Source organism: Myzus persicae, unplaced genomic scaffold (genome assembly GCF_001856785.1).
Source record: "Myzus persicae strain clone G006 unplaced genomic scaffold, MPER_G0061.0, whole genome shotgun sequence".
Lineage (NCBI taxonomy): Eukaryota > Metazoa > Arthropoda > Insecta > Hemiptera > Aphididae > Myzus > Myzus persicae.
In genome coordinates, this window is record NW_019103867.1 from 808599 (window position 1) to 826970 (window position 18372).

An 18372-nucleotide genomic window follows, 5' to 3' on the forward strand; every position below is an offset into this window, starting at 1 on the left:
ATTATATTATTTTTTAAAGTCTTCTGTCTAGACCAGAGGTATTCAAACTGTGCGTCGCGGCTCCCAGGGGCGTCGGGGGAGTTGTCGAAGAGAGCCGCGTAGTATAATTGAAAACCAATAAATATTTTTACGAAAAATGTTTACTAATATCATCGAGGTGCGTCGGTTGGGAAACGTTGAATCGTTTACAACAATTATTCGCTAAATATAGCTTTAATAAATTTTATACATGGTAAATAAATTGTAAAATATAAATTACGATCATATAAACATTGATTTTTTTTTGTCATTTATAATTTGGGAGCCGTCAACATTTTGTGAAGACTCAAAGGAGCCGTGGGATGAAAAAGTTTGAACACCTCTGGTCTAGGCTATTATTATTTAAAAACTTGTTTAATTGTCTATATTATACTTTGGGCACAGGGCTGGATAAAGAGTGTTTTCACTTGGCGTAATGGAGCCCCTTTATTTTCCAATATCTGTCTTAATTTAATTCGGAATTCATAATATTTTTACATTTATCCATATCTGTTGGCATAGCTTTTAATTGTGAACATCTTATATGAGAAGTCAAAACTGAACATTTTTACTATAGTTTTCAAAAGCACAGGGAATAACAGAAAAAAAATTAAGAAAAAACGGTAATTCTTATGCAAAATCAGTTTTCGACAAAATTGATTTTGGTTTTTGGTGTAACTAAAAAAAATCATCTCACTTACATGAAATGTTCACATTATGTTTATATTAAAGTATTATGTATATACCAAACAATTTATTTTAAAAGGATTTTGACTTTAAATTATTAATACAATTTCGATTTTTATTTTTTTTTTTAAAACAATTGTCGATAAAAAATTCTTTATTTGGTCAAAAAACTTGAAAATGTTATACAACGTTCCTCATAAGTCATTGTTAGTTGAAATTGAAAAAAGAGCGTCTGAAATTCAAGAGTTTTCGATGTAAAAGCTCGTTGAAGTTTGATTATGAATAGGAATAGTAGATAAATAATGGTGCCCGCAAGGGGATGCCGGATGGGCTCCCCAATATTTTAGTTAATATGGTGGCTGAGCTTATAATGCTTAATAGTCAATACCAATAGATTTAGGTACCTACTAAACCCGATCGTTTCTCTCACAAGTCTCAATTTTTAATTCTAAGAAAACAACTTATTACTTTTACAGATTTAACAGTTAAACCTTAAAAAAGTATAAAAACTGGGTCTCTCGTATCTATACTCTAGTGCCAATTCATGAACATTTTATAAGTATTCCAAACATTAATTATTAAGTCATTAAATGAATTGAATTATAGAAATAATTTAATATGTGCTCAAATATTCGTTATTAAAAAAATAAGTTACTTAAAAATAATTTAGTATTACTTGTATTTTCATCGAAACCGGGACGGCGCGACGTGGATAACTGCTAATAAAAACTGATAAACTGTGTACCTTTTAATTTATGATCGTTCTTATACTATATTATGTTGTACTAAACATTTTTTTTGGTGTTATAATTACTTGCATACTCCATTCAGTAGTTAGAGCTTCAGCCCTCCCCCAAATCTCAAACCCTATTTGCGACTATGTATATAAAGCGTAAAAGTTTGTTTAAGATTATGCATGTGATCAAGTGATAATGGACTAATTCATTTTTAATACAATCGACCCAATATTCCTCTAAACATTGACCAATCGGTAGAAATAAAAGTTAATATTTTAGACCTTAGTGATACACGGTCAACAGACAACAGTGTATATGATGTTTAAATTTCCTTGAATTCATATTATACATTATTGAATACCTATTATTGTTTATTATATTTTATAAACAAAAAAGATTTCACGCTTATTTTTGTAGACTGGGTATTTTTCGTTGAAATTAAAATATAATATGGCAATATTTTGAGTGTAGGTATACCGTATAAGTTACCTACTGCGAACTTAATTACAATATTGACGAAAAATAAAACTACTAAACGATTTTTTAAATGTACTATTTTCATCTACTTGACTACTTTTCTACTTATAATAGTTCTTAAAATTATATTTATAATTTATAATATTATACATTATACACCACATAACTTTTGGAAAACAATTAGCATAATAAACTGTAAATATGGCTTTAGAACAACAAATAACAATAAAATAATATAATTATAGAACAAATTTTTATTTTAAAAAAAAATTAAAAATGTGCCTAACACCTTTTTAAAGCGGCAGTATTCTTCTGTTGGATTTAGCAAATGTGTCTATTCTGCAATATCTTTTTTGACATTCAATATTGCTAAATTAGTAAATAAGACCTGAGTCATGTTAGCTCTACTATATGTGTTGATCTTTCTCATAGAATATAGATGAAAAGGAACTTTCACATGTGGTTGAGTTCACTGATAATGTGATTGCCACTTGCATAATTTTAAATAAATTAGGAAATATTTCATCATTTAGATTTATTTTGATATTTATAGCCCGTATAGGAATAGGAGTATACAATATGTATAATAGTCAAATGTTTTAAACAATATGAGCCACAACTATAGACTCAGTAATAAGAATGCTTAATAATCTAGGTATTACGGCTTATGGCTACAAACCTACAATGTACAACAATAGTAAAAATAATATCACGACAAATAACATTTGTTTATTTACGAATTACATAATCTTAAAAATTACAAAAATGAATTTTGTATACTAAACTATAATAATACCGGAAAAGCTTAAAAAAAAATTTAGGAAATGTTTGGAGGGGTTTATGGACCTATAGCTCGCCAAGACTTTAAAAACAGGCATTGTGCCCATATATTATCATCGGTCCTATAGTCAACAATTTTATAAATACAACACATTAACATTTTATTTTTTGAACATTTTTGCCGTTATAACGTTATAAAACCTTTTGAAGCCCTGGTATACATATATGTATAGATACACAAGATTACTACAGAGTGCACATAGTGAATCATTCAATTTTTTTTTCAAATTAGCTTTAAAAATATTATCCAACACTGAATTTGGTAATTTGGTAATTTGTGGAAAATATAAGATTAATATTATTGAGATATAGGCCCTTGAAAAATCACAAGGCGTACACGGGCACGACCTCCACGGCTCCACACCCTATGTTTATGTACAAAGTTTAGTATTTAATAGCAATTATCCAACGGAAAAATAACAAAAGAAGGATATTACTATAAAATGCATAATTATACTGTATGTAATACCTGATTTAATTAATAAATAATAATCGATAATATACCCAAACAAATAGTGGTCGATCGTAGGATATTTAAATTTGTTATAACTTATGAGTACTCGTTGGAAAAAGTTGGCAACCCCTGTCTTGAACCTTATGGTCTGGATTTCCGATTTAAAGGTGCAACGTACAACTGTAAAATTGTCAATTGACGGCGTTCGCGAAAAAAAGTACAGCAAACATCTACCATTAAGAAAAAAAACAATTATTGAATTTGAAAACACGCGGCAAAACTAATGAGTAGTAATTCATGGAACAAAAATGATACCGTGAAAATCCACTCTGACCATGATAAAAGCGAGCATTGATATCAAACCATTACAAGTAGGTTTTCATAGGAAGCAGTAATTATTGTTATTCACTATTCACAGTGATTTTGTGGTTTTTATGTTAAATATTTAAAAAGAATTTGCCAATTGTTTCTGTAGTACAATCATCGCAACCATGACGCCTAATCCTCCTGAAGTAAGAAATAATCGATTTAAGCTTAATAATTATACTAAGGTACTAGGTGCATAGATATTTCATGTCTGTTCTTGTTTTCATTGATTGTATTTAAATTAGCCTTTGTTTTAATAATTAAGTTACATTAGCTTTTACCCCAATATATTATCATCATGTTTATTTTTTAAACAATTTTTTATTTAATAATAGTTATTAATAGTAGTATTATATGTCATAGTTTATGTGTTGTTGCTATTAAGTCCTCAAATGGTCAATTACAATTTCTCCTCATATATTGATTGTTTAACCAAATAATTACACAATTAGGGTTTTCTATAACTTATTCAGCTGACCAGTTTTATCCCTTGAACCAGTAAATATACCTTGGACCAAATATATATATATATATGAATATTGAGGTATTTAAATGTTGTAGATATAGAAGACAAAAAAAAAAAAAAACAATGTTTACTACAACTTGGACTGTTCCAATAAGTTGTATGTTTACTGTTTATTTATTAATTATGTTAAAAATGTGTGTTTAGTTCATGGAGGTGGATCAAAATAGTGGTTCTAGGGGAGATGGTTTCAAATCATACTATACCACTAAAATCGAAGAACTGTTATTGGTCGTAGCAGAAAAAAGTATGAACCTCAGACGTTTACAGGCTCAGAGGAATGAACTCAATGCTAAAGGTACTTAATTAATGATAAATAAGCTTTAATATATTGTATTATGTTATTATATTATTTGATTAATACATTTATATTTCAAAAGACAAAATAATTTCATGTGTTGATACATTTGTGTGTAGTTGAATTATATTTGTGTAATATATATCATACAAGTTATTTAGTGATTGTTTTCTTTATTTGTTTTATGTTAACAGTGAGGTTGTTGAGAGAAGAACTGCAATTACTTCAAGAACAAGGTTCTTATGTAGGCGAAGTAGTGAAGCCAATGGACAAAAAAAAGGTTCTTGTTAAAGTACATCCAGAAGGAAAATTTGTTGTAGACATTGATAAAAACATTGATATCAATGATGTCACACCAAATTGTCGAGTAGCATTGCGCAACGAAAGTTATACATTGCATAAAATTCTGCCCAATAAGGTCTGTAAATACTTATATTCATAATTTTGTTGTTTAAGTACATTTATTACTTTTATATGTAATTATATTAGGTGGATCCTTTGGTTTCACTTATGATGGTCGAAAAAGTACCAGATTCCACTTATGAAATGGTTGGTGGATTAGACACTCAAATCAAAGAAATTAAAGAGGTCATCGAATTACCCGTCAAACATCCCGAGTTGTTTGATGCCCTTGGTATTGCCCAACCAAAGGGTGTACTGTTATACGGACCTCCTGGAACTGGTAAGTTCAATATCTCATACGAATATGAAATAGTCATTAATCATACTTTTTTATTTCAAACAGGTAAAACTTTATTGGCTAGAGCTGTTGCTCATCACACAGAGTGTACATTTATCAGAGTATCTGGTTCTGAACTTGTGCAAAAATTTATTGGTGAAGGTTCAAGAATGGTTAGAGAACTGTTCGTTATGGCAAGGTATAATATTGATTCTATTTCTCTTATAATAAATGATAATATTTATTGTACTGATTATGTTAAATGTTATTGCTACTGTAGAGAACATGCACCTAGTATTATTTTCATGGATGAAATTGATTCTATCGGTTCATCGCGTATTGAATCTGGTAGTGGTGGGGATTCTGAAGTACAGAGAACTATGTTGGAGCTGCTTAATCAGCTCGACGGATTTGAAGCAACTAAAAACATTAAGGTGGGATAAGTTGTGAACATTTTATGAGGGGCATTTGTAATTAACATGTCCACTGTATTTGCAGGTCATAATGGCAACCAATCGTATTGATATTTTGGATACGGCTCTGTTACGGCCTGGACGTATTGATCGTAAAATTGAATTCCCTCCACCAAATGAAGAAGCTCGTTGGGATATTTTGCGTATTCATTCTAGAAAAATGAACCTGACGAGGGGCATTAATCTAAAGAAAATTGCAGAACTCATGCCTGGAGCGTCTGGAGCTGAAGTCAAGGTAATGTGATTCTTCATGTTCTTATGAATTTTAAATGAAAACACTATAAGATTCATTTGATAATAATTATGTGTATTTTCACCTAATTTTCAACAACTTTCAATGTTATACAAATTTTAATAAATATACTTAATAAAAAATAAAACAATTGGCTCTGCAAGCTAAGTTTAGCTTGTTGTTTGACTTATACTAGGAAATTACTCTTATCATTATGAATTATGATTTTAAAAATAATACATAATATGTTATTGATATGAGTAATAAATATTAATATTAGCATTATATATTAGTATAACAGTATTAATATTAGTAACTTAATATATTTATTTTATCTAGTTTTTATTAATTTTTCTTTTTATAATATTTAAAGTTTGTAACTAATACATTGTAACCATTAAAAGAGCCTCGAGAATGTTATTTAAATTATGTCATTGTTAAACTAAAATTAAGAGAAATAATTTTATTATCAAACCATTTATATTGCAGGGTGTATGCACAGAAGCAGGAATGTATGCTTTACGAGAAAGGCGTGTTCACGTAACACAAGATGATTTTGAGATGGCTGTTGCTAAAGTAATGCAAAAGGACTCTGAAAAAAATATGTCTATCAAGAAGCTCTGGAAATAAATTTCAAATTATACCATATTCCACATTGTATCTTTTTTTTCTTATGTTTATACGACAATTTAAATGTAGTTAATTGTTTGAGTAACAACAAAAAAATTATTCATTAAATTAATATTATGCTCTGCCTTCAATTAATAAAATAAATGTATAATGTCGTATTTTATACATTTTTGTTCAAAAGTCTAATTTATGGAATAAATCAATTTCTTTGACTAAGTACAAAAATCATTTGTTGAATTCTCACCATGCTGGGATAGAATTTTTTTTTATACTTGGATAATATCCAACTAACGGTATTTAAGTTTAAATAGATACATTCTTATCGTACTGATTAAAACAATGTTCGATACGTTTTAACTGTACTTCAAGATTTGATTTTTTTATTTATAACATATTTATAAATTTATTAAATTATTTTTAAAACGATTGATCTTCAACAATGCAGGTTATTGTTTGAAGTCTATGATATTTAATTATGAATGTATTATCAGTTGAGTCAATGATTTTTGGACATTTGTAGAAGTTTAAAATGAAGATATTGTTACTATGTGATTTCTTGATTATCAGATGTACAAAAAATATTTGTTTATTCAAAATTCTAATAAATACTTGTATGTTTACGATCTTTGGATGCGAAGCATGGTCCAAAAAATCTAGTCCAAATAATTGTGTGTATGCATCAAAGATGTTTAAATTTGTTCATAGTACCCATACAAAAAGTTTTTTCTTTTGATTTATGCCATCATTGTTCACACACATTTCTTATGATTGATAATAGTTTAATGATAATCGCTGACACTTTTAGGCAGTTAAACTTAAAATGCTATTTTCAAGTAACCAGTAGAATTAGTATTAATAGTAGAATAAATAAAAAATTTAATTAGTTTATTGGCTGATACAGCACAATAATAATAACCAATAGCAGCAGTGCATGATGAATATGAAACAAAAAGTAATAGACTTAAAAAGTTAGAACATTCGTATAATCCGTTTGTGGAATATCAACAGGCGCTAATAAAACATTTGGTGATAAAATGAAACGATTTGCAGTATATAATATATATAAAAAAAAGTATATATTTACATGTATTTTTAAAATTTATTAGAAATACAATAATATTACGAGTTTTTTCCTTTCACAAGATTAATGTTAATATAATGACTGATGGACAAGAATTAAGAATAGCAAAAATTAAAAATTATTAATTAAGATTAATAATAATATCAGCAACAATTGAGAGTAGGTCTTGGTTTTCAGTCTCAACCATAATATGATTAAGAAATAAAATCATTTCCAATCAGTTAACTAGGTGAAAGAAACAAATTAAACACAAACACCAATTACAACAAACACACCACATTTGTTGGGCAGACGAGAAAAATGTCAGTGAAACAACAGACTTTCACTTTTTGAACGTTAACATAAATGGAATGTCGAGTTATATACTTATTTTAATATTAAACAAAATATTACACTGACAATTGACTTAATATCAGATATTTAGAGTCCAAAATTAAATGTTAAAACTTCTCTTTGTTTTTGAATTTACTAGGCAATTTTAGTTTTATAACAATTGAATAACTACATTTATCGGCCATGGACAATTTATAACCAGATGGACAAGGCATATTAAACTGAAGTTATAAAACAAATGCAAACATGTTGTTTAAACTTTAAATAGTAATATAAATAGTAAATTTTATTTACAAAAAAATTCAGCTTTTGTATAACTTAAAAAGAAAAAAATTATACATATTTATTTTTTATATAGCGGTATGGGTATGTAACTTTTATATAAAAAAATGTATACACTAAAAAAAAAATGTGTTTTTAAGCTAATAATAAAATTTCAAAATAAAGCTAAAATAATAAAAATGTGGGGAAATCAACATAACAATTATTTTTTCTGCATTACAAAATTCAGACAAAATATAAGTTATAAAATGTTTCGTTTAGAGGAAAGATACAATTATAGTAATTAGTAATTATGTATTTGTTTTTTTTTTATGATTTTATATAAGTTTTTAATATTGAAAATTAATATTAGTCAAACGGTTCATTAAAATAGTTTTGATCATTGAACTTCATGATAAAACTTATTAAGGAATTAATTACAACTGTGGACAGAGAACTAATGGTTTAACTAAGAGAACACATTTGACAATATTAATTTTGATGGCGAGTAAAAAAAATTTCTTTAGTCTGCTATATATATATATAATATATTATGCTTAAGTTTGTTTTCACGAATTACAAATAAAGTTTTTTTTTATTATTTAAATATTTATAATAATAATAATGTAGTTTGGAGTCGGTTAACGGTTGGCATTTTTCAATTGATTTGACAGCCAGTCAAGACCTTCATATAAACCATCACCACTAGTTGCGCACGTTGCTTGAATATACCAGTTACGATTGCGTAGCGTGTGTAAGCTTAGTTTATCAGTAATTTCAGATGCATTCATGGCATTCGGCAAATCCTACAATTAAAACACAATTTTAATATACATAATTTTTACTATGGTTATATTTATATTTACTTGTTTATTAGCGAATATCAATAATACGGCGTCTCTAAGCTCATCTTCACCAAGCATTCTCATTAACTCTTCTTTAGCTTCAAAAATACGTTCTTTATCATTACTGTCTACTACGAAAATCAAACCCTGCATCAAATCCAACAATTACAACATTATTTGTGTACATAGTTTTTACTTTTTTATAAACATGTTAATATATTTATTCCACTAATTAAGTTTCTAATTTAAATAGTTTTAACAAATTTGTTCACACAATACTAAATTATTATAATATCTTAAAGTATTCATAAAAACTAAAACACATGCCTGTGTGTTTTGGAAATAATGCCTCCAAAGTGGTCGGATTTTGTCCTGTCCACCAACATCCCACACTGTGAAACTGATGTTTTTGTACTCGACAGTTTCCACATTGAAACCTAGAATTATTGCATAATAATAATTCATAAATAATAATAAATTAAGTCAGTTAACAGAAAAATATCTTACCAATAGTCGGTATAGTGGTAACAATTTCACCTAATTTCAATTTGTATAAAATTGTTGTTTTACCAGCTGCATCTAATCCTACCATAAGTATTCTCATCTCCTTTTTGCCGAATAAATTTTTGAACAGATTTGCAAAAACATTCCCCATTCTGAAAAATAATTACTATTAAAATCATGATACAAAGTTTATTGACATAATAATTTTCATAATAGAACTGGTTCAATTTTATATACCTAATAAGTAATAAGTTAAGTGGCCTATTTTTAAATAATTGTAGAGGATTGCTCTTAGTTAAAAAATAAAACGGATAAAAAAATGTATGTAGATGGTCAGAGGGAGATAATTTTCAGGCCAGAACACTCCCATTAAAATACAATTGAATTCACCAACTTAATTTGATTTATAAGGTTAATACTATTTCAACAAACTAAATAATTATTAAAACTATCATTTGAATAACCATTTATTGTACAACGAAGATAAATACAAACAAATAGACTAAGAATATACCAAATTATAAATACATTGCTGTACCTAAATTATACCAATGACTTAAAACAAATAAATTAAGTTTTATACTATCCATAAAAATATAAAATCCAGAATTATCTTATCAATTGATAACAATTATCTGTTAGTAATAACCAATTATGAATAATTAAGAATGTCATTATAGTAAGTATCTAAAGTAGTAATTCTTATTTTTAATACTTTATTTAAAAAAATAATTTTTCAATTATTATTATTGTTGTTTAATAAAATAAAAAAATGTGAATGTTGGTAAGGTATCATAAATAATTGTAATATTAAAGCTTCTTTTATGTTTTAATGTAAATTGTAAATATTAATAATGCTTAGTATCACATTAGAATGTTAATTAAATTAAAATTAAAGGGTATTGAAGCATCTAAATATTTTAAGATCAACTACGTAGTAAACAAATCAGATGTTAACAATTAGTATTAAATATTAATAATTAAATTAAAAAAACTAAATACCATATGGTAGGAACTTTGATCAATAAATAGATAAGTTGGAGTAGTTTGCCACAGCTTAAATAAAAACAAAATATATTATCAATATGATAAAAAATTTACCTAATTAAAAATATATTAAGAATATTAAATGAAACACAAAGAAATACAAAGAATCATAAAAGATACCTGTTGCACACATTTTCTTCTTAAAATTATTAATACAAAACTAGTAGTTTTTTAATTCCAACATGGTAGTTATCTATTCTTAAAGAATAGGCCGTAACTAGGTATTAATGATATCCAATAATATTAGCTAATACAGGCTATAATAGAACTCAAATTTTTTATTAACAAGAAACATGATCAATTAAGTAATTTAGTTTAATAGCAAAATGGATGAATGCCAACTTAACTTATTTAAATTATTCTAGAAAAGTTCTTTTCTTTGTAGAATAATTTAAATATTATCAAATCCTGATGTAAAAATGTACATTAAATGTCAGCGACAAAGAAAAGATTAACAAAATAATCAAATACAGTATGTATATGTATATATATATATATATATATATATATATTGTTACAATATATTGATTATCTAAATAGGTTTATACTTTTAGGAATTAATAGTGAAAGTGTCAACGGTGTGTAATAAATAGGTTTGGACTAGGTACAAAGAGTATGAAAACAACTGATCTTCAGAATGATTCTTAAGACGATTACAAATTGAGTGTGTAATCAATTTTTCTATAAGCTGATGATCAAAACAGTCATACAAAAATAACAATAGTCGGGTGATTGCATATATTATGAAGACTGTACAGACACTTCACTTTGTCGGACAAATACAATCTGTTACATGTCGTATCCACTATCGAGATGGCTTTTGAGGTCAAGTACGTACACATATTATTATAGGTCTTTAATATTTCAGTATTTTGCTATAGATCTCGAGGGCGATGATCCAGGTTTCTAGTCTCTACAGAAGTAGGACAAACCGCACAAGACCATACCGCCGAAGGTGGACAGGAGCGTCGCCGACTCGAGAACCCGAAGACGGGTGCCGGTGAGACACCCGGGGAAAATGTGTTGTGCAGACGACACGTCATATCCGTCAAAACTCACAGGACACCACCGGAGGACTTATGGTTCGGCTGACTGGGCGGATGCGGAATCGCACACGTAGGCAGCAGCCGGCCGCGGTCGATCACGCACACAGCAGCCGGCCATGGCGATAAAACGGCGAACCGAAAAATCCGACGGCGGACCCCGAGACACGGCTAGGCCGCATCCCGTTTTCGGTACACGGGTGTTGGTGGTTGCTGTCGGTGTGGTACTTACTTGATGTCGGACGTAGGTCAAAGCGGTTGAACGGGTATGGACGACGACGATCGGCAGGCCGAGATGTGCGTGAGTGCGGAACGGGGCGCGTCGACGGTCAAAAAGTCTGATAAAAACGCAGGACGACACAGACTGACACGGCCGGATCGAATCGAAAAACGATATTATATTATCACGACGCGAATAACGAATACAATAATTATCTATATAAACGTATGCGTATCTACATACACACTTTTATGTATATATGTATGTTATGTATAATATATTACATGTATTATAATTATATATATATATATTTTTTAACCGATTATAGGATAAGATGGCGGCGGCGTACGAGTTCCTCTCTTGACGACTCGGTATTTCTCTCTATTATTTTACTTTTTTTTTGTATTTCATTTATTTACTTTTTCTCTCTCTCGCCGCTCCTGCGGTTTCTACATGCGTGCCACGTATAGAGCACGATTGTTCCTTGCCCGCGCCCGCCATTGGTCCGCCGGCGTCACGTGACCGACCGTCGTTTCTGCCATGAAATCGGCTGGTCGTCGTCGTCGTCGTTTTCGCGCCCCGGCCCCGGCCCCGCGGCCACGATATCCCAGGACGAGTGGCCGACGGGCCCGCCCGCTATAGTCGGTGGGCTCGCGCGTGGATTGGTAACACCTTGCACCACCGGTCCGGTGTGTCATTACTCTTTACGTGGTTACCACCACCACGGTACCCAAACACCCGCGGCTGCTTAGCTGCTAATCACCGACAGCGGCGCTATGCCCAGTCTGCGGTATGTCGAGTCCGGTGACCGGTAGATTGTTGTTACGACGGGTGATAAGCATAAATGCTGCCACAGTAACAGTACAGCGAGCACTACAGGCTACAGCCGCGTAGGCGACCGATAACAGGTCACAGGCGGTGGCGTACACACTACGCAGTCGTAGTTATTATGATATATTTCTACACGTAAGTGTTGAGTCCGTAACAGTCAGCGGCGGTGACGCGATGTTTTTGGGCGGAAACAAACAATTTAAATGTTTCCAAGCGGAGATGAAATGAAAAATGCTTTATTAGTTATTATTAATTATATTTATTTCTAAATAACAATATAATATATTGTTGTTATTATTATGAGGTGCGTTTGTTTTTTAGTTTCTCGTTAGATCATATAATATTATACCTTCAAAATCGGTGGTTGTGTAGGCGATGGTGGGAGGGGTGGGGTTCGATGTCGTACTGCTTGTGTATAAAACAATTTTAAATCATAATCAAAACACAACAACTGTTTTACATTACAAAAGCTAATTTATTCATTACGATACGTATATAACAGATGCGTAAACAGGAATTATTTTTATGGAAGTGCTAATTCAAAACGGGGTATTAAACATATTCTAAACATAAGAAAACATTTTTTTTTAATGAAATATTTGTACTTTTATGAAACATTCATATTTTAAATTAAAATTGGATAAAATAAATTAGGATTTTCTAATCATAATTATTAAAATTGTATGTTTTGAAATTATATCAAAACATTATTACAGTATTATATAAATATACAGAACTTTATTAATAAATAATAATTATAATATTTAATAATAATTGCTTATTTTTTTGTAACCAAATATAACATAAGCATATCAAAAATTCTAAACATATCAAACGAACCAACATTTATTATGATTACACATCACCTATACATGTTTTTAATTTTTGGTCATTTGGTGAGAATAAAAAATAAATTGAATGTAAGTGTCTCATCTAGTTATCCCAACCTATATTTTCTATTAAAATGTTTGCAAATTATGAGACCTTGACCAATGATTTCCTTTTTTAAAAAAAGCTTAAAAACCTTAGTAAATCTGACGAAGTCCGTAGGGCTATTTTTGGGGAAAAAAATGTATTGATCCGCCCACTGCACCCGAAAATATTGCTATATTAATTAATAGTTATTGATATTATTTGATTATTCCTAGAAAATATTAACCTAACGACTAACAACGAATGATTCTGACAATATGTCCTGTTATTTGCTATTACATACCTACCTACTTCTTAGTTATTACACATAATCAAAGTCTTATTAAACTATATCAATATCAATATGTACCTATTAAACTTGTTACTGATAGCATTATGATATATGATTTATTTATATTGATATTAAAACGATTTATTTAACTATTAGTAATAGAATAAGTTAAAATCTGTAAAAAATAATTATTTTTACCTAAACATGGCATTTTAAATGTCATTATGTATATAAAATATAATAATATACTTAAACATTTTCAAGTACCGCCAAAAAATATTTTTGTATTACAACAGAATAACTAAAATCCTTTTTTTGTTTAAATTGGTATCTATAATTTCGTTCAAATGTTGTACCTGTTCATCATCTTTTAGAGCAGTAAATGCTTAGATTAGTAGCGGTAAAATGCTTAGATTTTCAACTTCAACATTGTTTTCTGGCAGGAAGGTGAATCTACTTGGTACTTTGAGCCTTAATTGGTCGGTGGTCGTATGCGCTTCACTCCCTGCCCACAGATATGCATTTGAGTCTTGAGTAACGTCCTCATATGATATTCTTTACCAAATCATAACTGAGGCTAAAGCATGATATCCTGCTCTTTCTACTCTTTATATTTTTTCAACATCTTTCCCCAGAGCTGTGACTGCCTGTGGGCATTAAACTCTACCATTTTGACTGTTGAATTTTTCTTCTACGTCATAAAGACTAAAGAGTATTTGTCTGTGACAATTTTTTGCGCACTGCTCAAGTAACTTCTTAGCTTACGTCGTTCTAAATTCTAATTCTATAGGTTAAACTTCTGTTAACTGCTGACCGGTGCTTCTCTGATAATAGTACCAAGACCAAGGTCTTCTTTAATTATTCGTGACTTGGTTTTTGGTGGGATTTTAATTTATAGAGCCATGGTTCATAAATATAAGGACAAAACTTATGGTACGACTATAGGTTAACATCTAACAAACTCCTTAATTCATCAAAAACATCCAAACTACGACTTTACCATTATAATTCTAAGAAACGAGGATCCACCGGCACGTTGTGTTGACTCAGTCCTATAACATAGCTAGAGTGCAACACTGCCGGTGTTTTCTTATGCGTTTTTACGATATTTCAGTTTTCAACAAGTACCTATTATGATTTATGAGTAAGTAAAATATAACAATTTAAAAAACGTCCGTAACTTGCTAAAAATTAAAATAGGCATCGTAACAATCTGGAGACATGACGTAGCGGTAGCTTAAGTTAGTTACATTCACTCAATGATAGTAATAATAATACGCTTACTATAAACAATTCGAACGCCTATAAACACAAATTTGTTATGTTGTACGTTTGTAAGTTAGAGATAACACTTGTGGACCTGGCGTTCTCATATAATATAATTAACATAAATATATTATGTTGTTTACTCGTGTCTCATTGTCTAATATTATCGTAGTGTCGATTATTTCAATAGTTTAGGCGCCATACGAATAGAGTTAATTCGGTCAATAATCGTCAAGTTATTATCAACACACCATGTTATTATATTGCAGTGATGAACTTTTGATTCTTGATTGAGGTTCTAATGGCGTTTTATGGTATTGCAGTATAGTTGGGGTACACAACTATGTATAATCAATAATGACACAATGACTTGGACTGAATACCATTCGACAGGAAAACCGATTAATTTTCAATTAAACAACAGGCGTAAACACAGCTGTATAAAATATTGTTATTCGTTTATTATTATTATATCATTAGATAGGTGTATAGATAGAATTTATATTAAACGTACAATATTATAATAATTAGGTAATCAATCCGACGTCGAAGGTTACAAATTATAACATATATTTATCGGCAGCTGGTGCCAATTAAAATATAAATAGGTATAAGTTATAACAATATTCTCGCTTCGATAATTTAACGTGTAACAATAATATTATTGTGGGAACATAAGAAAACATAAAATATTATAATATTATATTGTCATGAATTCCTCAGCCTTGTGGTCCAGTCAAAATGGTTTACCGGTCGTGAATCGGTTGATCAGGTCCAGGCCCCAGATCGGCTGGTCTGCCGGCACCATGTGACCGGCGTCCCTGACCAGCAACACGGTCAGCGGACCGGCCGTGGTCGCGTAACCAGCCACGACGGTCTCGTTCTCGTGGCCCACTCGCCAAATGGTTCGCGTCGCGTTATGGAACCGCTCCGCGCCTGACCACTTAAGTGACTGTGCCATGTTCATCGTGCCCCTGTACGGCACGATGATGTCCAGCTGTCCGGAGTACAACAGAACGCGGTACTGGCCAGCGTCCAACAGGGCTGCCAGCCACGTGGCCACCGACTGCATCATGTCATTTGCCAAGTGGTGTTCGACCACAGTGCCGTTGTTCAGCGGCCGCTGGCCCACGTGCAACGCTTCCCGCATGAATGGCTCTTGCACGTACTTCTCCCAGTCACCGTACGGCGTCGGGTCCCGGTCCCACAGCATATTGAAGTAGTACCGCATGCCGGTTAGGTTCTGGAACAGCGACGGATATGGATAGATGTCGCCGTTCAGTAGTTTGTCGAAAATCCGGAAAGCGGCATCGAAGTCATTGCGGAGGATTTGGACGCGGGCCGTGCTCTCCAGTTCTTCCAACTCTTGTTTGCCATACTCTAGGACGAAATATTATAATATTATGATATTTATTATGTAATTATATTATAATACGAGTAACTTGATTTTAACCGTCGTATAGTCACGTCACGATGTAACATATTACAATATATTATATTAGGTATGTATAGTGACTGAGGCTGTGCATTTGTAGAAAATATGTTATGCTTTTTTAACTTATGCTTACTGCCATGGTTTTCCTAGTTCAAAGTGAGAATTATTTGTAACAATGAACTTCATCTTTTTAATGAGTCTTTTAACTATTTGCACTTTTAAGGTAATGTTTTGCTCTTTATCGCACTCAACGGTATTATCCTTTAACAATTTTGAGAAAATAACTTTTTTTCTCGTATTTTAAGCTTTATTTTATATTTTTTTGAATTAAATTATTATTATTTTTTGTTTTTAATTAAAATTTATTATGAACATATTATAAATGTATAATATGGTTATGATGGTTATTGACTTTCATAAAGCCTAGGGTGTTTATATTTTTAGAAGTTTGAACTATGTCACGAACATGTTAAATACATTTTTTCAAGGTTTTCTATAGTGCATCTGATTCTTAGCCCTAATAATGACGTAACTAAATGGCTAATGAGTTTAATGGCTATAGGTTATATATATATATATTTATATGTGTATGATATATTATAGTTACCGTCGACGAACCCATGTTGGTAAAGGTATTCACTGTACATCAACTGGTTGATGGGGTCGACCAAACCATTGCCAATTGCCAGACCCTTGAGGTTGATCTTGACCTTGGCATCGGGGTTGTTAAGGTGGATGGAGTATGACACAGCTGGCACGTACTTGCCTGCGTAAGACTCACCGGTCACGTAGAAATCGTTGTTCTGGTACTCGTGGAACAGTGTGAAGAACTGCACCAAGGCGGTGTACACGTTGAGGCCGACTGATGCCTGGTTGGTGCTGTAACCTCCGTCGTCGGAGGTGAAGCTGTACCCCGTGCCCACTGGGTTGTCCAGGTATATCACTGAGTGGGTGGCCACCCATGTGTGGTTGCGCAACTTGAGTCCGTGGCTCTTGGCCACCGAGAACGGGCCGTGCTCGTTGAACAAGGCGTACAGGCTGGACGCGCCCGGGCCACCTTGCAGCCATAGCATGACGGGCGCGTCTCGGGCGCTGTTCATGGCCGGGAAGAACCAGAAGAACATGTTTGAACCGTGCTTCTCGTCCACAGTCAGGTAACCGGAGTAGCTCTCGATAGCTGCCTTCAGGGGTTTCACACTGCACGCAGCCCGTGCTTCTTCGATCCGGCCTGCCTGTATCAGGGGCGTCAGGTAGAGGGCCCCATCGCTACCGCCGCCTCTGGGTGCCATCGCTACGGCTGTCCGACTGCAGGCGAACAAGCAGAGTACCGCGGCCAACAGCGGCGACGCTAACATCGCCACCACAAAACGCATCGTGATCAGACTGTATTATTAAAACCACGTCTCGTTGTAGTGAACAAGCTGTACCTTTACAATATTATAATATAAAATAGTAATAATAAAAATATACGATGAGATCTGAACTCGACTCGGCGTTAATTATTATTACTATCGCCGCTGCAGGAATGACAACAACGTTCGATCTCGTCGGGACTCGGCAGCCGACTGAAAAGTGAAAAGCGATAAAACGAAACAGCGATAAAATAATATATTTGAACTGATCATATTATATTATTGTTGTGTATATAATATTATTGTATTCAATTATTATTACACCGTAGATTAGATCACCGCCGTCGAGCAACGTATTATTTGAGAATGTATAATATTATAATATTAATATGTACCTATTTCCTATACATGGTGGAGGTAGAGGTCACTTTATTAAGACGACCCGCCTCGTCTGTGTATACGCTCGGCGATAACAGCTTAGAAAAATCTATATCTACCGTCACGTAGACCGCTCTACGCTATCGGGCTCGAAGTAT

General features: G+C 31.8%; 3 protein-coding genes across 3 annotated transcripts; 1 reads left to right on the forward strand and 2 right to left on the reverse strand.

Annotated features, from left to right (window-relative positions):
• The first annotated feature begins 3576 nt into the window (after window positions 1–3576).
• Window positions 3577–6414, forward strand: LOC111035629 (26S proteasome regulatory subunit 8). Its single transcript, XM_022317325.1, has 8 exons — window positions 3577–3725; window positions 4250–4400; window positions 4595–4818; window positions 4890–5082; window positions 5146–5278; window positions 5360–5513; window positions 5578–5787; window positions 6274–6414. The coding sequence occupies exons 1-8, from the start codon at window positions 3705–3707 to the stop codon at window positions 6412–6414; spliced, it is 1227 nt and encodes a 408-aa protein (XP_022173017.1). The 5' UTR covers window positions 3577–3704.
• Window positions 6415–8621: 2207 nt separating this feature from the next.
• On the reverse strand, window positions 8622–12126 carry LOC111035641 (ADP-ribosylation factor 1). The gene is made up of 5 exons (XM_022317339.1): window positions 11761–12126; window positions 9442–9590; window positions 9262–9371; window positions 8956–9081; window positions 8622–8895 (listed from the first exon to the last, which is right to left on the reverse strand). Exons 2-5 carry the CDS (start codon window positions 9587–9589, stop codon window positions 8731–8733), a joined length of 549 nt encoding a protein of 182 aa, XP_022173031.1. The 5' UTR covers window position 9590; window positions 11761–12126; the 3' UTR covers window positions 8622–8730.
• Window positions 12127–15716: 3590 nt separating this feature from the next.
• On the reverse strand, window positions 15717–18149 carry LOC111035609 (venom serine carboxypeptidase-like). Its single transcript, XM_022317287.1, has 2 exons — window positions 17092–18149; window positions 15717–16429 (listed from the first exon to the last, which is right to left on the reverse strand). The coding sequence occupies exons 1-2, from the start codon at window positions 17855–17857 to the stop codon at window positions 15786–15788; spliced, it is 1410 nt and encodes a 469-aa protein (XP_022172979.1). The 5' UTR covers window positions 17858–18149; the 3' UTR covers window positions 15717–15785.
• Between the last annotated feature and the right edge of the window lie 223 nt (window positions 18150–18372).